General features: G+C 32.5%; 1 protein-coding gene across 1 annotated transcript in view; it reads left to right on the top strand.

The window, feature by feature from the left end:
- LOC124362283 (succinate dehydrogenase [ubiquinone] flavoprotein subunit, mitochondrial-like) overlaps window positions 1-20,782 on the top strand; it is a 37,791-nt gene that overhangs the window by 3,828 nt on the left and 13,181 nt on the right. Inside the window, exons 2-7 of the mRNA XM_046816643.1 lie at window positions 5,583-5,666; window positions 13,598-13,815; window positions 14,074-14,174; window positions 16,692-16,978; window positions 17,616-17,754; window positions 19,141-19,309. Coding sequence (XP_046672599.1) covers window positions 5,583-5,666; window positions 13,598-13,815; window positions 14,074-14,174; window positions 16,692-16,978; window positions 17,616-17,754; window positions 19,141-19,309 — 998 coding nt within the window. The remainder of the gene's footprint in view (window positions 1-5,582; window positions 5,667-13,597; window positions 13,816-14,073; window positions 14,175-16,691; window positions 16,979-17,615; window positions 17,755-19,140; window positions 19,310-20,782) is intronic.

Genomic DNA, 20,782 nt, shown 5'->3' with positions numbered 1-20,782 from the left:
AGAAGTAGGCTTCTCTGATCTGAGATATTTATTTTCTTGAACCAAATATACTAAGAACGAAGTAAATTACAATGATCAATATACACTTTTTGATGTACTGTCTTGATTGTAGCAATAAGGCAAACTCAACATTGGTGTTGGAAATATAATTATCTTGAACTAGGAGTGGTCATACATGTGCAACTCTTAGTAAATTGCATGAAAAATAGCTGGTAACTGCTAGCAGTGCAGATATATGAGACAATGTAGTTAACTCTTCCTGTACATTTAAAGACTGTTGTAAAACCTGTTTTCTTTTGACAAAAATAGGCTTCTCAGATTATATAATTAATTATATTATATATAATTAAGATTAATTATATTTATCTTCTTGATCGGAAAAGAAAAGAGGCAAAATCAGCTATGGAACAAAATTTATTAATATCGGAGTAAATTACAATGACCATAAATATACACATTTTAACATATTTTCTTGATCGTGGGAAGAAGGCAAACACAAAATTGGTGTTGGAAATATAATTCACTTGAACCAGGAAATACAATTCACTTGAACCAGAAGTGCTCATACAGGTGCAAAACCTACGAAATTAGATGCAAAGCCATTGTAACTGCGAGTATATATTAACTATATAAATTATATACAGTATATACAACTTTAATAGTTTTTTTATATAGGAATATTTATATAATTACCTATTGGTCATTTGTTTAAAACAACAGTAACTACATTAGTGCAATATTGCCTTTTTGAAGTGGAATGGTTTTAAAAAAACATAGAATGTTACAAGAATGTTATTAGGACATAAATAGTTTTGTCACAACTTTTTCAGCATTTTATTTAATTCACTAGTTAACTGTCACTAGTGCTTTAGTAATAAGACATAATATATGTATAGTTTTTCAAATTAAAAATGTTTTATTTGTCTTAGACATTTACAGAATGTAATCGACACTGTCAACAATACTTCATACAGTATGAACTATTCCATTTTTATTGTACATAATATGTTCACATATAGACAGCTCTACTTATAAAATAGAGACATACAATATTTCATATATATATATATATATATATATATATATATATATATATATATACTCATCATGGACAGTCATGTTTAGTTTAAAACTTTATACAGATATATAAATAAAAATATACAAACAAGCAGTATTTACATATAATAGCAAACAATATTTACAGAGATAACAGTAACTCAATGCAATCAAAGTATTAAAACTTAAAGGTGCTAATATTGCAGGCCAAGTAGTATTAATAGAATAGAAAGCCTGTGCTTTCAACAATATCTCTAGTCTAGGTTTATATCTGAGAAGATGGACAGTCCATATCTTGTGGCAGTTATTAGAACATTTTAGTCTTCAATATAAGATACTCTTTATTTTTCACCAACCAAATAGAGGGTAAGTCAAGCAAATACTTTTTTCTACTTCTATGGAAATTAATTTCTTGTCTAACTGTAAAGCTGTCTTAAGTTTTCTTTTATTTGAATGAGGCAACAAACTGGGAAGGATCATAATATTTAGGTCTTTAAAAATTTGTAAGCATGATTCACGTTCTGAAACATTTTTTATAACTCATAATGTCTTTTTTACCAGATGAAAACAATTTCTGAGCTTCTGCTATCTCCTCAAATAGTTATTCCATAATTTAATTGATAATAAAAAAATGCATGATGATTAGAGAAGTAGAAGACCTTCAATTGTGACTGAAATTCTGGACAAGATTGAAAATGTGCTTCTTAATGATCACATATTGAGTGTAATAAACTTCCTGTGATATTCGATCCCTTTTGAATTGGATGGTTATGAATTTAAATTAATTTTTAGGTGGAAGGTCTTATACAGGCATGCTCTTTTTACAAGTTGTGTTGTATAAGATGGGCAAACATGAAAGCGTGACAATTTTGCAAGTGCCACTTCAGTTTAATGTAACCTTGACAGTTAGCCAAATTGGTACCATGGTCACACATCCTCTATGGAATTACTTGCTTCCTCAATTGGTTTCACTACTCAACCAATAATTAAAATATGTATTTTATCATGTATATTGTTTTGATTACATTTTTAGTTCTTTTACTACTTCATTTCGTTACCCTCTTATACAAATTGTATTAATCAGATGTGTTTTTGAAGTCCATTAGTACTTTGAACTGTGACTGTAGGCAGGATTTAAACATAAATCCTGATAAATGTTTGCATTTTCACTAGTTGAGTTTTTACATTGTTTAAATAAGTTAAGGAAACACAAAAAGTTATTTTTATTAAACATGTTAAATTGATTTAACCAACAATTAAGAAAGAATTATTTGAGTCAGATATGAACTTTCTTAGTCGCCATTTTGGGATTAATATGTAAATAACATTTTTTCTAATGTTATTGTTCTTTTTATAGTGATTTTAAAAACTGTGAGTTACTCTCCTCCACACCATTTTTAATGGGATATATATATATATATATATATATATATATATATATATATATTTCCTGATTTAATTTTAACTAAGATTGAATCAAAAAGTATTTGCTCTGCCGAGATTCAAACCTGGATCTCTCACTTAACGGGTGAGTGTACTACCACTACACCACAGAGACATACTTTGTATGATTAAAAAGTTGTTTGACAGGTATTTGGTCTTTTGATCATATGTTAATTTGTCAAGTACAAAATAATTGAATCTTAAAAGTAAGGACTCTGTGTGGTTTAGTGGTAGCGTCCATAAAAAGCTTCTAGAGAATGTTGAAAGTGATTGTTCATGGAAAAATAAAGAAAAAACAGTTTTTACTAAGGTATGCCTCAAAACAGTTTTCTACATGTACTCACGTTTGTTTTTAAAATAAAATGTTATTTATTAAAAACCACTCACTGTACAAAATTTTAACCTTGTACACATTTTGTAATGTTAAGACGGTATTATAGAAGGGGTCTCATCAGAGTTTTCAACTACTTAAACTGTTTTTAAAATAAACAATAATAAATATAATGAAAAAATTGGCCTGTAGAATTAATAGTAGTGTAAGATATATGAGCAATCCATTCGTATATATTTAGTGGCAAATGAAATCATAGTAGTATTGTAACATTTTGTTACTAAGTGTAAGAGATTATTGAGGTTATCAGTGAGCAGTAGTTAATGGAACTATGTCATATCTAGTGATCATTTAATGTCAATCGTAGAGATAAGTAGGCTTTTAGCCAATCGTAGAGATAAGTAGGCTTTCCAGCCAATCTTTAGTGAAAACTAATTGGGTGTAAATTAAGCACTTATTTATACTTCGTAAATACATTTCAAGACTGATAAGTTAAGAGATATTTTTTCCAATTTTATAGAAATGATTTGGTTGTGTCTTTGATCTATTAAATTTGAATGGAGAAGGATTGGGGTTTGAAAGATTAAAGCAGGAGTACAACAATGTAAGAAAACTCATAATATATTTATTAAATATTTTTAATAAGTAGGCCCAATAACTAATGATATCTACTTTATACAGAATATAGACAGTATCGATCTGAATAGTGTATACTAGAGATAGTTACAATAGGTTTAGTGCATGTCTCACGGATGTGGTATGCACAGTTTATTACCATACAATATAAAATGTTACGTGTTAAAAGCTATTTAGATATGTTCTATGTTCCCTAAATCCGAAACCACACCTGTTTGAAAATGTATAAATATATAGGTGCCCCCAAACACTCCACCAACCTTTCTACGTATTATTCTAGGCCACAAAGACAAACCAAAATGTCATAATCAAAATTCCAAAAGATCAATAATTACTGAAACAGCCATAATTTTCTCTTTTTAACTAATAATTTTTTATTTCAGAACAGCTTATTGTAATAAGTTTAAATTTTGTATATAGTTTTATGACCCAAAGAAAAAAAATAATGACAGTAATTGATTTTTTATTGGCAGCTACTTAAAACCTTTAAACGTAAATATCTTTAAAACAACAGGTGATAAAAAAGTTACAGTTATTTTGTTTAGAAAACTTAATTGAAAATCCAACAATATTAAGTTTAAGAAAATCAGTTGAAAAATAAGGAAGATAAGTAATTCATTTTCTTTAAACTGAGTACTAAATTATACAAGGCCAGACCATGTGTGGTGTAGCAAACTTCTTTACGGTTGCATGCAAAATTTCAAACCTAAAATAGCTAGTTTCATTCTCTAGATGTCCTATGGACAGATAAACAGACATACAATCATGCAGAAAAGAAATGTTTATATCCTCCCATCAGGCCAAAGACAAATTGTGTTAGTCTACTGAGTTATAGGCTTTAATGACGTTTAGCCTAATTCCATGATTGGACATGCACCACCATCATAGAACTCATTCTTGTCTATGTAGAAATGAACTTCTATGCACAATTCCAAGTGTATAAATGAAATCTTTCTCGAGATATCTTGCCTTATGATACATTTACTTATTTCTTTGGTAAGTTAGGTTTTATAGAAGTGTTCAAATAAAAGTTCTGGTAAGCGAGCAAGAATACTGCAATGTAAGAGTGCACTGTACTGAAATATTGTCACTGACTTTTAACATTAAAGAATTTGATGTCTATAGGCCGCCATACAAGTACCGGAAAGCAGGACAGTCCTGCCTGAACAGTCTGCTGGAGGGCGGAGCATGTATGGGCTCCGGTTGACCTGTCTGTTTGGACTGTACAGGTGGCTGGTGATCGAATGAAAATCTATTCGGCCATCTGGCTGCCCGGAAGATGATTAGGCGATCCGGTCCGTGTGTGGGGATTTCCGGTCACCTGACTGCGAACTAGCGTAGTTGACGCAGTTCTTGTGGGTTGTTTAGACAACAAGAAAAAGAAAATCAGTGTCTCGAGAAATTTATTAGTGTTTATGAAAGTGAATCGTGTTTATGGCAAATTACATCATTGGATTATCACGATAGGACGAAGAGAGAAGCGGCTTACATACGGCTTGTTGAAATGTGGAAACAGGTAGATTCCAACTGTACAAAATCTACTCTTAAAAAAAATTAACAATTTGAGGAGCAGCTACAGAAAAGAACTAAAGAAGGTGAGGGATTCTTCGAGGTCTGATTCTTCTCGAGACGAAAAATATATATATACCAAGACAGCCACTGCTTACACCACAACTCACATATTTTGCCGTTTCCTGTTACCATTTAAGACTACCAATAAAACCAAAATGGCATTCACATCTTCATCACTGGAGGACATTTCAATAATATAACACGCATTGCAAGTAATTCACTACAAATAAAAATACCGCTTGCTGGACTGTATTCAACTGAAAGTGTATAGTGTGATCAGTCCGCTGGTGTCCGGCCGGTACGTTTATGGTGGCCTTATAGGTTGGTTTATTTTTGAGATATCATCAGAACAGACAGACAGACAGAAATGAAATTTTTCAAAAGCTTCACTAAAGTTCAGCTAATCAACTGCCATAATTTGACAGCACTGCTAGTGAGTCACAGCAATCAACTTTTCCATTTGCAACCCCTCTAATCGCCTGATTAAAACATTGCATTGTTGGACTTATTTGTCCCTAATCCACTTGTTTGTTTAATTTTCCAGAAATCACTCAGTCTACCACTTGCTTCTACAAGGAAAATCCACTTCACTGTAGATGGCCAGAACCAAGCAAAGCCAGGTGAAAAGGTGAGTTATTATTGTTTACATTTAAATCATAATATAATTTTTTAATGAATGCAGTAGTACAAAACCAGTATGAGGTAAGTGTACCATTATTGTGAACATAACTTTATTACTATAGTACAAGACATATTACAGCACCCCACTTCCCCCCTCACCTTACGGCGTTGCCACATTGTCATATCAGCTGATTCTCAGTACGAGGTGGCGCAACGTTATCTCACTTTGTTCTGGTTGTTTGCATCAGTTTTGTTCTTCAGCGTTTGATTATTCTGCATGTATTTATATTATTATTTTTGCTCACGTTCCCTGTTATAGTGTAAAGATGTGTTAATTTCAATCATAAAGGCAAAGGATTGAGGAATATAGATGAGAAGTAAAGATAAACAGTAACGATCACTCGATTGTTGAATTTGATTGATTATCCCATCACTAGTTATTCTTCCATTACAGCTGGCAACACGGCACCACAACTCAGGCTAGCATTGATATGTCTCTTACTATAGACGTCATAAAAGATTTTGATAGTGGCACTTTTAACATAGTAATGTTGCTTGTGAAAAGTATAGCCAGTAATTGCCTAAATAACTGTTCACTTGTTTAATACTACAATATGTTTTAACTCGTATTAGGCTCAAATAAATTTATGTAAGATATATCAGGAAATTTTTATGGTACTGTAAGTACTGTTAATAGTCTCTGCAGTGTTGCTGTCAGCACTCTGTGCATGCGCAATTTTCTTTTTCTAGTTCATCAGATATACAATAACACCATTACTGTTAATAAGTCTTATGTTTTATGTTTACTATAGCCACTTATCACAATTTATACTCATGCTCTCAGTGAGATTCACTTCAGTTAGCTGAGCGGTAAGCTTTTCAGAAGTTATGATGATGTGCAAAACTGTTTACAAATATGGTTGTTTTCACTGGAAGGATATGCTTTTTTTCAGAATATTTAAGTAAGCTGGTCATTCACTCTGACAAGTCCCTGAGCAATGGTAGAAACTATCTTTAACACATCCCGTGCCGACAGTCCATGGCAGCGCGGTCACCGGCGACTGCTCGATGCAAACACAGTCAGTGTGGTTCGGCCACTCGTTCGAGACAGTTGAGTCTGTGTCGCTGCTCAGTAGACCTATGTAGCATGTTTGTGGTGCAGTTGGTTCCGGACTCTAGCCAGAAGCGAGGCGGTCACTGGTGACCTCGCGTCATCTTTTGTTTTACTGTTGTGCCGGGTTGTATTTGTGTTGTACATTGATTTTGTGTTTTATTATTGGTTTTTTTCACCAAGCATGGATCCTGCCATACCTGGAACGTCTTATGATGCTCACAGTGGTGACGAAATCGATATCGACCAGCCTCCACTAGATGAACCTAATGATCGAATCCAGAATTTGGTAGACGATGATTCTGATGCTTCATACATTTCAGAGGATGATCCTGATATTGGTACAATAGCTCCTCAATGGGCTATTACAACCTCTGGTATGAGGCCCATTACTTTCATTCGAGTACCTGGATTCTTGGTACCAAATCCAGGCCAAAGTAGGCTGTATGACTATTTTAGGCTGCTGCTTGATGACATATTTTTAGAGAACATTGTTAAATTTACAAACGCTTATGCTTTTGTAGTGTTTGGAAAGCCAGATTTGACTCCAAAGTCACGCATAAACAAATGGAAAGACTTAACTGTAGAAGAATTGTTACATTTTCTTGGTCTCATACTACATACTGGTACTATAAGGCTAAATCGCCTTTAAGATTATTGGAAGACGATAGTTTGTTTAGACTACATACATTTCGCCACATAATGTCACAAGATCGATTCCTGAATATCTTACGATGTCTGTATGTCAGGAATCGTAATCGTACTGAGACATCAAGTATGGATAAAATACAGTTTGCTGTCAACCACTTCAACAACAAAATGAACAGCGTTTATTATCCAGAACAGGAATTACCGCTGGATGAAGCCATGATTCTATGGCGAGGCCGTTTACATTTTCGGCAACATATAAAAGGCAAGAGGCATAAATATGGAGTAAAACTATACACTCTCACTGAACATTCAGGATTGATTCTGAAGTTCCATGTCCGTAGTAGGTGGCCAAAGCCATACAGAGAAGGTAGTGATGCATTTGATGAAGGCGAAACTAAACGCCGGGCACTCAGTCTATATGGACAATTTTTACAATAGTTCTAACTTGGCTTCAAAACTATTATGTAAAAACACTAACTGCACCGGCACTTTACGCCTAGACAGAAAACATATACCAGAAGATGTCAAGTCTACCAAACTGAAAAAGGGTGAGACCGTAGCCAGATACGGTGAGAGTGTTATGGTGGGAAAATGGCGGGATAAACGAGTAGTGACTTACATTAGCACTCAATTTGAAAACGAAATGGTGAATTTCAATACTAGGAAAGGAAACTTAGTAAAAAAATCGCTTCCCATCATTCAATACAACGCTTACATGAGTGATGTGGATAGAGCAGACCAACTTCTATCATACTACCCATTTGAGAGAAAAAGTATGCGTTGGTACACATTGTACACATGATGTTACTAAATGCTTACTACCTGCACAATAAGTACCATGCCAAGAAGTCACTGTATGACTTTAGGTTAGAAGTTATACGGGGCCTATTACGGGTACGAGTCCTGCACAAAAAAGGATGCGTCTGGGTGTCCATAAAATAAAAAAAGGTGGTGATCGAACTGACAGTAACAGAATAAAAAGGAAAAATTGCAGAGTCTGTTGCCAGACTAAACGCAACAAAAAGACTCCGTATTACTGTGATACTTGCCCTGACAAGCCTGGTCTTTGCTTTGGTACATGCTTTGAAAAGTATCATGAGTAAGGCCAAGAAGTAAGTGTAAATAGTGTAAGTAATTAAAAAAAACTTTGTAATAATTAAGATATCTTATAAATTAAACCAAAATATTTAAAATTCATTGAAAGAAACAGTTATGCAGTCAGTGCGGTACATGTAAACTGCGGTAGACGCGATCACGTGTACGCTGCGACCTTCGCAGGATGCGGCGCGGTCACCGGTGACCGCTAGATTTAGATTGTAAAAGTGACACATTAGACTACTTGAAACAAATATTTGACCATCATTCCTGGATATCATCACTAAAAGGTAGGTTTTTATGCAATAATATTTTTCAGCTACAGGTAATGTTTAAAAAATGTTCTGCCGCAGTCAATTTTTTGAAGGTGCAGCTATTCATGTAAAATAGAAATGATCCCAAACATTTTTTTGTCTGTATACTTCAAAATTGTACTACTTTCCAGACATGCTTCATATTTTATGTTTACTTAATGTGGTTTAGGGGTACCTTATTTTAAATGTCCATTCCAGAACAAAGAGCTTAAGATTTTAATTATGCCTTTCCTGTTTTGCCATACAGACAACTTAAAGTTGATATATTGTTATTTGATTTTTCAGTCTTGGTTTTTAGAATTTTAAATATGATTTAAAATGTACTGTCATTATATTGTAATTATTATTGTATTTTAATTCAAGCATATGGCTGTAGATTAAAATGAGTAAATTCTGAAAACAATTCCAAGAAGTGAGACGTTATTAGATTACAAACTATCAAAACAAAATTAACTTCTTATGTTGCATTCTCATTTTTTAATATTTTATCTAATTTTTTCTCCATGGATTGGGTCAACCGACCTCATAAATAAAAATCACGTAATTGGCTCACAAAAGATTTTCCAACTGTTCTTCACAAATCTACTTATCAATTTTAATTTTAAAATGGGAGAAAATAAGAATATTAAACATAAGACAGAAAAAGGGGTTGGTAAATGGCTGGTTTAACAAACAAAAAAAAAAGAAAATTATTGTTTTAAAACTATTTGTGTAAGAAACAAACAATTTTGGTTTGAAGTACATCAAAGAACTTTTGTATAATCAATCCATTGATGAGTAAAATTATTTATAACATAACAGAATATCATTATTTAAAGCTACATGAAATATATAATTTTAAAAATACTGCTCTGATAGTTTAAAAAACACAATGCTGAACTTCGAATTTAAAAGAATTTAAATACTGATAAAATCTATTTCACATTAAGTAACTATCAAATGGTCAATATATTTAACATTATTATTATTATCTTTTAATAGTGATACATAGTTATTTAAACATTTATTTATGTTAACCTATACTTGAACGGATAGTCAACATTTTCTGAAGAATGACATGAATGAAAATGTATGAATTGAAAAAAAAAAACAAAATTTAAGTTTTGTTTGTGCTAGAGTTTGGTCCAGCTGATGATCGTGGTGTGGAGAAATAAAACAGCAAATCAAGGGAGAAAATTAGTCAATTCACAGGACTTGGATTCTAACCGCACTATATGATAACAAAAAACTATATGTTAACTTAAAGTATCAAGAGTTTCTAAAGCATTGCTGGAAAGAAAAATGAACATTTTCAGACTCCATCCAAGTTGGCATGACTTGTACCTAATTAGCTCTGTGGTAAATAGTCGTCATAATTAGCGTGAAACTTCAAGGTAGTTGATCTTGTCAGAGAAAATGGCTATTTACTATATTTGTTTACACAGGTTGTTTACAAACTTTATAGAGATCTTTTGAAGATTTATCCTATTATTAATATAATATTAATTTGAATTTTTTACTGGTTTGTGAAATAAAATACACAGACCAATCTAAAAAAGAATTTCTGATCCATGTTTATTTAAAAGTTTTTGTTTGCCTTTACATGAAGAAAGTCGTAAAAATGGTTTTTGAGTAGAAAGAATTATCCACAATGCTGTAAGATACATTTGATGTCTATTAAAAATATGGCTGGGTTAAATTCACTATACAATTCAAACACTGTATCGCTAGATTTACTGAATACCTGGTTTACAGACTGATTTTACCAAACTGATCTCCCAATACCCAAGTACAGTACCTACATGTTTGAAATTTGGCATTAACTAGACATATTTGGATGTAATTAAAAAAAAAACAAACAAAATTATCAACATTAGGGAACACCTTGGAACAAAAGTTTGTTATCCCTGAATCTGGCTCTAGTTGATTTTCAATTAATTAACACTTTCGCGCCGACGAGAGCCCCACGCTTAGTTTAATTTGTATTGTGAGTTTAACCCAGCTGTATTTGCAATAGACTTATCAAATGTATCTTATGGAATTTTGTAATGGCCAATAATGTTTTTAGCGCAAATCACATTTTTACTGTTCTTTTACATATATAGTGCAAAATACATATTAAACATAAAAAATCAATAAAATTACAATCTTGGTAAAAATTAATTATTACATTTTCTAAAGGCAGTAATTGATTTTCAGTGCATTAAACATGTAAGTGTTTATTTAATACACAGCAAGATAATATTGTTTATGATCAATTTTCCACATTTGTTTTTAAGTGGATTGCTCAGCTTTTAGAATAGCAATAACAGGTCAAAGTTCCTGATAACTTGCAGCCACTTTCTCTTAACGAAAATGTTTGCTTGTTTTAGAATGTTGGATTTTCCAAGGTCGTTAGATAAACAATTAACTCTTCAGTCTGTTACTAAGTGAACTAAAGACAAGGTAGTGTGTTGGAATGTAGAACTGTGTTGTTGTATTCTGCAATGGAATTAACTGACTGTGAACGAGACTATGGTGACCGTGTCAGGTCCTTTCGTGAAGTGCGAGATTTGTTCAATGATTTATTTCCAGATAGGAATCCAATATCTAATGCAACAGTCATAAAAACTTATCAATAGTTTGAATTGAGAGGTAGTGTAAGAAACCGTTTAAATTCTGGAAGACCCAAAAGTGCAACAGATGACGAACATTCTCTGGATGTTTTGCAGAGGTTTGTAGAAAATCCACATACTTCCCTCAGAAAAGTAGCCCAAGAGCAGGAGCTACATTTTAGTTTAGTGCATAATGTTTTGAAGAAGAACAATTTTAAGTAATATAAAATCCATTTATTACAAGAACTAAATGAAGATGATTTTGATAGGAGAATGGAGTTTTGCGAAATAATGATGGGGAAGTGTGATCAAAATCGTCATTTTATAAATTCTTTAGTTTTTTCTGACGAGGCCTCTTTTACCCTGTATGGGCTCGTAAATCGACACAACTGTAGATATTGGGCTAGTGAAAATCCTCACTGGATGGTAGATTCTTATGCTCAGCACCCTCAAAAAGTGAATGTCTGGGCTAACATATGTGGGCGCCAAGTAATTGGCCTTTCTTTATCAATGGTAATTTGAACTTAGAGACTTACCTAAATATGCTCTAGAACCAAATACTCCCTGCTATTGAGAATCTATTAGGGCTAAACTTCCTACCGTCTGATTTCAGCAGGACGGAGCACCTCCTCACTATGGAATACAAGTATGACAGTACTTGAATGAAATATTCCCTCAAAAATGGATTGGTCGAAGGGCGGTTGTTGAATGGCCTCCAAGATCTCCTGATTTGTCCCCACTAGACTACTGTCTTTTGGGGGCATTTGAAAAATAATGTTTACAAAACAACCACGTGACTTATACGACCTGAGGCAACGAATTATGGAAGAAACACACAAAATTTCTGAAGAAGATTTACACAACGCTGTATCAGATTTCTACACTCGAAGTGCACATTGTCAGACTGTGGAAGGAAAACGTTTTGAACATTTTTTATAATTTCTTATTAACATTTTGGAACTTGAATTCCCATATCTTCATTTATAAATCAGTAATTCATCATTTTTCATTCGTACTGTATTTTACACTCAACAATTGAATAATTAGAATGTGAAATCTTATTTAACACTTTAAGAGTCATTTTCCACACTTTAAAGTCATTTTCCAGTTCACTAAATGAAATACCACTTTGTAACTGGCTTGTAATAGCATTTAAAGAAAACAGATCCTGAGTTCTCAAATACCAATGTTTATAAATTTCAAACAGTTGCCATTTTTGCTAGAATGGTCCTTTTGAGATGAAACTTGTAGCTACTTACTCATAAAAAATGGCCTTTAAAATGAGGTGTCATTTACCATAGGCTTCCATAAGAAACTTTACTGCATCCTCCTCAGGACATCCCCTATCAGTAATAAAAAATTACATAATGCACCAAAAGATAAGTAAAACCATAATATACCCAATTTGTTTTCTTTACCCACTCAACAGATAAAATGGTGGTTCCACACATTTTCAACACCCTGTATAACTAATATATGTATACACTGTTTATTTTAAAGAATAAAACAAGTTAAATATCAAACTAAAGATGTTACTATTTTGACTAAAAACAATAAAGTATATTAAAACTTTTGCACAAAACTTTAGTATATAATAAATTAATAAAACCTCTCAAAAATTAATCAAAGTTCAATATTGATTTATAAAAGGTGCAATAATAAATCTTTTTGATTATTTAAACTATTTTACCTCTACAAGTATTTAATTTTAATTAATTTTTCGGTCTGTTAATTCTTTATTAATAATGAAAAGTTGCTGTAAAATATCATTAGAATTAACATTACAAACTGATGCCTTTCCCACCTTCATATATAATCATTTATATTAGGTTTCCCTTGACTAAGTTTTGCAAGTTTTGAAGACCAGTAAACAGAATATAAGGCTTTTAACATGATCAAGCAGAACAGCATGTCTTGTTCTGTTTATAGGTATATAAGCGTATTTATCTACTTCATGTGCATAAAGAATTGCAGCCTTCTCTTACATCTGCCGTAAACACTAATATTTACATTTTTATTTTTGTTATGAGTTTGACAAATCTTTTATTATTAAACAATGGCATACCTTCAACCCCCATTCTACCACACTTGTAACTCTTAACTATCCCTGTAAAACTTGTAAAAATTGCTCAGAGCAGACGCCTTTTGGCGTTACTTAATCCTATTTTCTCACACAACGTGTTTTATATTACAGATCTCACGAGACTACCCTGTGATTGACCACACATACGATGCAGTGGTGGTTGGTGCAGGCGGGGCAGGTCTGCGGGCAGCATTTGGTCTGGTGGCTGAGGGATTCAAAACTGCTGTCATCACTAAACTGTTTCCTACTCGCTCACACACAGTGGCTGCTCAGGGAGGCATCAATGCAGCCCTGGGCAACATGGAGGAAGATAACTGGCAGTGGCACATGTGAGTTTATCTGAAACGATTGCTCATTTTCTGTAAAGGTTAACTAGTTAACTTTTATCAGTAGTCTAATATTGCACACTTTCTGTAACCTAATTAGATTCATTAATTTCCTGTTTAATTATTCAATAATTTATTGTTCATACAATTAGCAGAAAATGTGTTATCTCTTTTATCATTTGTGTAATTTAGTTTATTGCAAACTTTATGTTTTCATTGTTGATTGTACTGCATTGTTCAGTGCCATTGTTTCTGCATTAGGTATGACACAGTAAAGGGTTCAGATTGGCTTGGGGACCAGGACGCAATCCATTACATGACTCGGGAAGCACCTAAAGCAGTAATTGAGCTAGAAAACTATGGTGAGCATATTTTTGTTATTGTTTCATTATCAATACAAAAATTATTTTGGTTTTTAAATATTGTTACTTAAGACTCCCAGAAGTAAGTATAACCATAACTTACTATTGTTGCAATGATTATAAAATAATTCTGATTAAAGATAATGTTATATCAATATTTTCAGTCTGTAAATTTCAAATTAGATTTGATATTAAAAAAATGTTGATTCTTTATACATGAAACAAATTCATGTTTAGCTTAGTGTACTGATTATTATCACCAAACTTTGCACACACAAAATTGTATTTAAAGTGTCCTGATGGGTCTTACCTGTATAAATATTTATTTTTGGCAGTAGTTGGATAGTGACAATTATTTATAGACTGAAGACTGTATTCATTATGTTGATTATTTCCAAAACGAAGTTTGTACTAACAAAAGCTCATATTTAATTGGACATTCTTTTTCTGTCACACTTTTTTATATACTGCATTAGAGCACTCATAAAAAGTTTGGCAAAGTTGAAAACTTTTTAGATATTTTATTTGTTACAATACTATTAGATGGTGGAATCAGTGTTTGGTTGGAATAGTGTTTTTTTTTTTAAAGAAACATTTGGTCACAGCTTTTTTTAAGATGCTATTTCTGAAAGCAGTAAAAATAGAAATATTTTTTATGAGGATTGATAGAATTTTGAAGCACCTTACAATCAGATCAAAAAGAAAAATGGTTGAAGGTAAAGATATGATGAACTTTTTACAGAATGTACATAAAAATGACTGGAGAGCTTGACAATGGTTTTATAAAAAAAATTCTTAAGAAAAACATTTAATACATTGTTTGTTTGCATTACATTAAATAAAAAAAGTAATATCCTGATGTTATGAATGAATAATAATGCCACTCCTAGCAGCTAAAACTGTATACATTTCACCCTAAACTGTTTTTATTTGTGATTGATTACAAAAATTCCAAATATCTTTCTTTAAATGCCGGTAATTCCTTGTGGAGTGATCAAACAATACTTTGTTCTTTTTCTGTCGTTGGAAAAGTTATCTTAAAGGACTATTAATTTAAAATAAAGAATTATTTTTCAATCAAAATCTATTGCACCACCCTTATAATTATTTCCAAATGATTTAACAGAAATTTAAAAAAGTAACTTAATTGGAGACATGAATCAGTAACCTAATAACACAAACTCTGATTTAAAGAAAAGAGAAATAAAACATGGGAAGGTATTCATAGAGATCTCTGCTGCACCAGTTTGTCAGGGTCTTATCCTGATGTGTCGTCAGGACAAATGTTGTATGAATAGGTTTACGTAATTTATCTTAAAAATGTAATTTTAGTTCATTTGTGCACAGCCAAGATAGATTTCAATGATGTGAATTTTCCTCCATGGAATTTGTGTTAGACTAGCAACAAATATAATTCATCTTGATAATGAATTTTTATAAACTTTATGAAAATGTATTATACTTTGTTATTAATAAACATTTTGGCAAAATTCCTCTTGTCTCTCTATTATATTTTGTCTGTTTTCCGCTTGAAATATCAAGAATGAATTGTATTATTGACTGAAAGTTTTGCATTCAATGTTGTTTCTTCATAGATAATGTCATGTTTAATGATGGCCATGTCTGTCTATAGGATTGTACTGTGTTTGGATAGTCTAACTATCCACTAGATATCTTTAAAAAGATTACCTTTAGATTTTAAATTTAGAAAAGAAACTTCATTTTTGCATATACAAGATTTAGTTCAATTATGACACATGTCCATTCATGGGATTTGGCTGAGTGTCACTGAAGCTCAATGAGTAATTTTACTCAAGATGCCATCTGGGCATTGTAAACATTGTTTCCTCTAATTATCTGTCCACAGGACACCTTGAAGATGACATGAGCTATAGACTTAAAACTTCCCATACAACTTCAGCAAAGCCTGGTACACAACATGTGGTATACCTTGTAAATAAGATCTTTTTACCTTGTAATAAGATATGGAATCTTGATTTCGAAAGCTATAGTTATAAGAGGATTGCGTAAAAATGTGGGGAAAAAATTATTTAAATTGATGATAGAATTTATACAATTTCTCAAGAGCACTGAATGAGTTGTGGTTTATTTAGCTGAAAACAAACAAAACAAAGGATGAAAGCTCAAGTATATCACAAGTATGTGCATTGAGAATTAAATAAAATGAGATCCAACTTTTTAATTAAAATTTAAAATTAGCCAAACTTAAACACAAGTGTTGATTGTTATGTACCAACTTAAGCAATTTATTGGTAACAATTGTATCAATAGAGTAGTAATTACTATGATCTAAGTCAATCATATCCTTAACATTATCAAACAGTTATAGCTGAGCCAAAAAAGTTTCCAACTGTGTGTAAACCCAGGGAAGTAATTGTCCTTGAATTTCCAACTAAAAAAAATTAATTTTACTGATTACTAAATACTGGGTTCTGAAAATGTACATCACTTTATGTCTAACGGAAAATTTGAAAAGCTGCTACTGATATGCCATAGGTATGCCATTCTCTCGCACAAATGATGGGAAGATCTATCAGCGAGCTTTTGGTGGCCAGAGTCTCAAGTTTGGTAAAGGAGGACAAGCTCATCGCTGCTGTTGTGTGGCCGATCGTACTGGACACTCCCTGTTACACACCCTGTATGGCCAGTCTCTACGTTATGACTGCAACTACTTCATTGAGTATTTCGCTCTCGACCTGTTGATGGAAGGAGGGGAGTGTCGTGGTGTCATCGCACTCTGCTTGGAGGATGGCTCTATTCATCGTTTCCGAGCCAAGAATACGGTAGGATCACTTTAATAATCTTTATTTTGTGCAATACCATTATTGAAGATTGGCTTCTTAAGAAAATGTACTAAATGTAGGGAGAAAGTATTTTTTTTAAGAAAATGTTAACTAGACCAAAGAAATATATGAATTGATACATGTGTAATCAGTAAAATTCTGTATATATATAATATATATATATACAGAACTGTAGTAATTCTCATTTTTTAAACTTATTTAGCAGAAATCTAACACAATAACCAAATCTTATCAACCGGGATAAAAATTTTAAAAAACTGGGACAAAGAGGAACAAAATTTGAAAAATGTTTTGAATATGTAAAACATTAAGTATATGTTGCAACTTGTATAAAGATATATTTTATTTTTTATTGTGCAGATTAAAAGTACCAATAGTAATAATGTATTTTCCTATAAAGTTACTATAAAGTTTTTTTTCTGCCTTTCGGAAAATAAAATAATCTAAATATTGAGATAGTAAAATCTATTAAGATCCTAACACACAATCATGGCACGCATTCTTTTCATAACAATCTGCTCAATGTCCATGAGGGTGGCACTGCCAAGACTTCAACACGTGTAGTTTATACGGTTCCTTCTAACTGGCACCTTGATCACAGAGAGTCTGTGTTTAGGTCCTGGCTACAGGTGGCTATGGCAGGGCCTACTTCTCATGTACTTCTGCTCACACCTCTACAGGGGATGGTACTGCCATGGTGTCCAGAGCTGACCTCTACAATGAAGATTTGGAGTTTGTGCAGTTCCACCCTACCGGTATGTTGTCTCAGACTTCTCCTATTTATACTGATATAATCAGAGCCTGAGCGTAGAGTTATAATCTAAATTCTTTGTATAATACAATACAAACCTTTTTATTGGTAGAGACATCTATACTGAGTTATGAATATTTACACCTATAATAATTTAGATTTAGTTTCTATAATAGAGAATACAAAATAATAAAAGATCGATAAGAGCTCTGTTGATAAATTACTAATCTTACCATTAATGTATTTTGAAGACTTAGAGAGGACTTCTGTTACTTCGGCTTTCAGTAATTCACTCTTTGTTTAGTTTAGATGAAGTATATAAAAGAGGAAAAGAATAAATTTAAATAAATACAGTTAAAAGTAAATACTAGTGCCATAATGTAAAAAATAGCAGAACCGTTCTGGGTGGTATCAACCGGGTGCAGACTAAATTCTATATTAGTGCCGTGAGTGATAAAGACATTATCAGGTTAATCCAAAATCTTGGAAATTGTGGTTAGATTGCTGTAATGGTGAACCATTTGTAATAAACTGTTCCTCCTTACATACATGCATGCCTCAAACCCCACCAGGTCTGCCTCTGCCATGATTCCTTTTTGTGAAAAAGGGGCACATCCGACTTCATTTTACTCACTGCGCAAGAGTCCATTTCTGAAGTCAGAATATTCTCTCAAAGTTTTTCTTATTTAACTGCCCCAAAAGTTGACCCTATACCATACAAATGATTGAAAGTGATGATAATAAAAAGTTAAAAGGATATCCCTACTACATAGACGAATTAGACGGCTGGGTGCCCAACACATTATGTGTAACTGTATAACCTTTTCCAGAGATAGTCCTAAATGGCTCTATTATTCAAGAGTATCCTAAGAAATAGTACAAAGGCAACATTTAAAGACTCTGATTGTTAATGGTTAATTTCATGTAATCCTATATGCTTTGGATACTGATTGTGCAGTATATATTGCAATGGAAGATATTGTGTTTTTTATTGTTTTATTGTCCAAATGATATTTTGAAAACCGATTAGAAGCTGGTTGCAGGCAAACGTTGAATATTTCAAACAATTTATAGTTTCAACATTTTGCAATAAAGTTTTTGTTTTTATAAAATTTATAACAAGAATTGAAAATACTTTTGGATGATTTTTATCTAAATGCCATTAAAATGAATCTTTATCAAAAATTTAATGAAAGATATTTTGACTTAATGAGAATTTAATTTTCTTTGATTAGCCCATACTTATATTAAATTTATAAATAATTAGTTGTAATTTATATGTATTTACTTTAAAAATCTTATGGTTTATTAAATCTTATAGTGCCAACAATCACATAACTGACATGAAATTATTATTTATGGTTTGTGTTGTAATAATGTTGTTTTGTAGGAATCTATGGAGCTGGCTGTCTGATGACAGAAGGGTGCCGAGGAGAGGGAGGTTATCTCATTAACTCTCAGGGTGAGAGGTTCATGGAGCGTTACGCCCCAGTAGCCAAGGACTTGGCTTCACGTGATGTCGTGTCTCGGTCCATGACTATTGAGATCAGAGAGGGCAGGTATGTATTGTAGTTTTTATTTAAGGATTTATATCCATATTTTTGCATGAATGCATGTAAGCATCTCATCATTATTTTCTAGTTTGTGAAAAGAATTTTGACAGTTATTTCTAAGTGTACTTCAGGATTTGTTAACAAAATACAAAGAGGTTAGTTATTACAAAAACTGTTCAGCATAATAATAGTAAGAGCTTAGCGAAGATCTTGTGGAGATGGCTGAAGGGTATCTGATTTTTAAAGTATAAATTGTTCTAACTAAAAAAATTGTCAGTTAAATCACCAAGGTTGTGAACAAGGCTGATGGGCTAAATGAGGCTAATAGATACAGGTAATAAGTACAGAACTTACTGATCCTTGAGGAATGATAAACCTCACCTATGAGCAGTGATTAAATGATGGTATATACTGTTAATGCAAATGTTGAGTTTTGCTTCATTCCACCTTTCGCGCCCACACTAACCGTTCGAAACTGTGAATTTTGCTCCAATGCTACCTGTTTTATCAAATGTACCTTGACCACACTCAGAAACACACTAAGATGAAGCTTTGTATCAGTTTGAATGTAAGATAGCATATCATAAAATGATTTTGCATTCTCTATAAAGAAGGAAAATATCTTATCACCTTCTCTGAATAAACTGAACAAAATACAAGACTTGTTGTGCTTAGACCACATAATGTCAACTGGATGAACACCAAACTTTTTCTTTTTTTTTAATAAGACTAAATAGACAGCACAGTTACCATTTTTCTCCCCTTACAGTCATATTAAGAACTGAACTCACAGTGTTAAAAACGTTCAAATAGATGTGTGGCAAAAATAGACAACACCATTTCAAACAGTGCGTTCAGAATGGCTAATTGGACTCCTGGATGAGACAGTGTCAGCTATCTAAGATGCTGAATCAGCCCTTCCTACCACAGACTATGAATGTTACCAATACTGAGCTATTGCAGTTATCAGAAGGAATGTTCTTCCCCTGTGTTACACCATCTAATAACTTTCCAGTTATATGCTATAATCTTTTACAAAGAGTATGCAGGATAGAATAGCGTATCTTCAATCATCACTACATAGTCTGAACCAAATGTAAACCTGCTTGTTTCAGTCTTTATTGCCTTATATCTTATCATATAATTACATAACAAATTCCTAACTAGGTGGCACAAGAAGCCAGAGATTCCACTCAGTGACACTTGTGCAGATATTTGGTAAACAGTCTTGAGGGAGAATTTTCTTGCATCGTATGATGAAGGAAGTCTGCTATCATCTCTTTTATGAAATTTATCACACCAACCACTCCACAATCAAGGCATGATTTATTGTCTCATTGGCAGTTCTATGTACTAAAAATTCTTTAGACAATTTCTGTAGGTTAAGGAATGTCAAAAATTGGATTGGTGGTGATTTTGTTTATGTTAAAAAAGCTATTAGGATTCGAAATTCGAGAATTGATCAATTTAAGATTTGGA

The sequence above is a fragment of the Homalodisca vitripennis genome, chromosome 5 (assembly GCF_021130785.1).
Source record: "Homalodisca vitripennis isolate AUS2020 chromosome 5, UT_GWSS_2.1, whole genome shotgun sequence".
NCBI classification, from domain to species: domain Eukaryota; kingdom Metazoa; phylum Arthropoda; class Insecta; order Hemiptera; family Cicadellidae; genus Homalodisca; species Homalodisca vitripennis.
The sequence above is the reverse complement of the archived record's forward strand: the minus strand, read 5'-3'. Positions and strand labels throughout refer to the sequence as shown.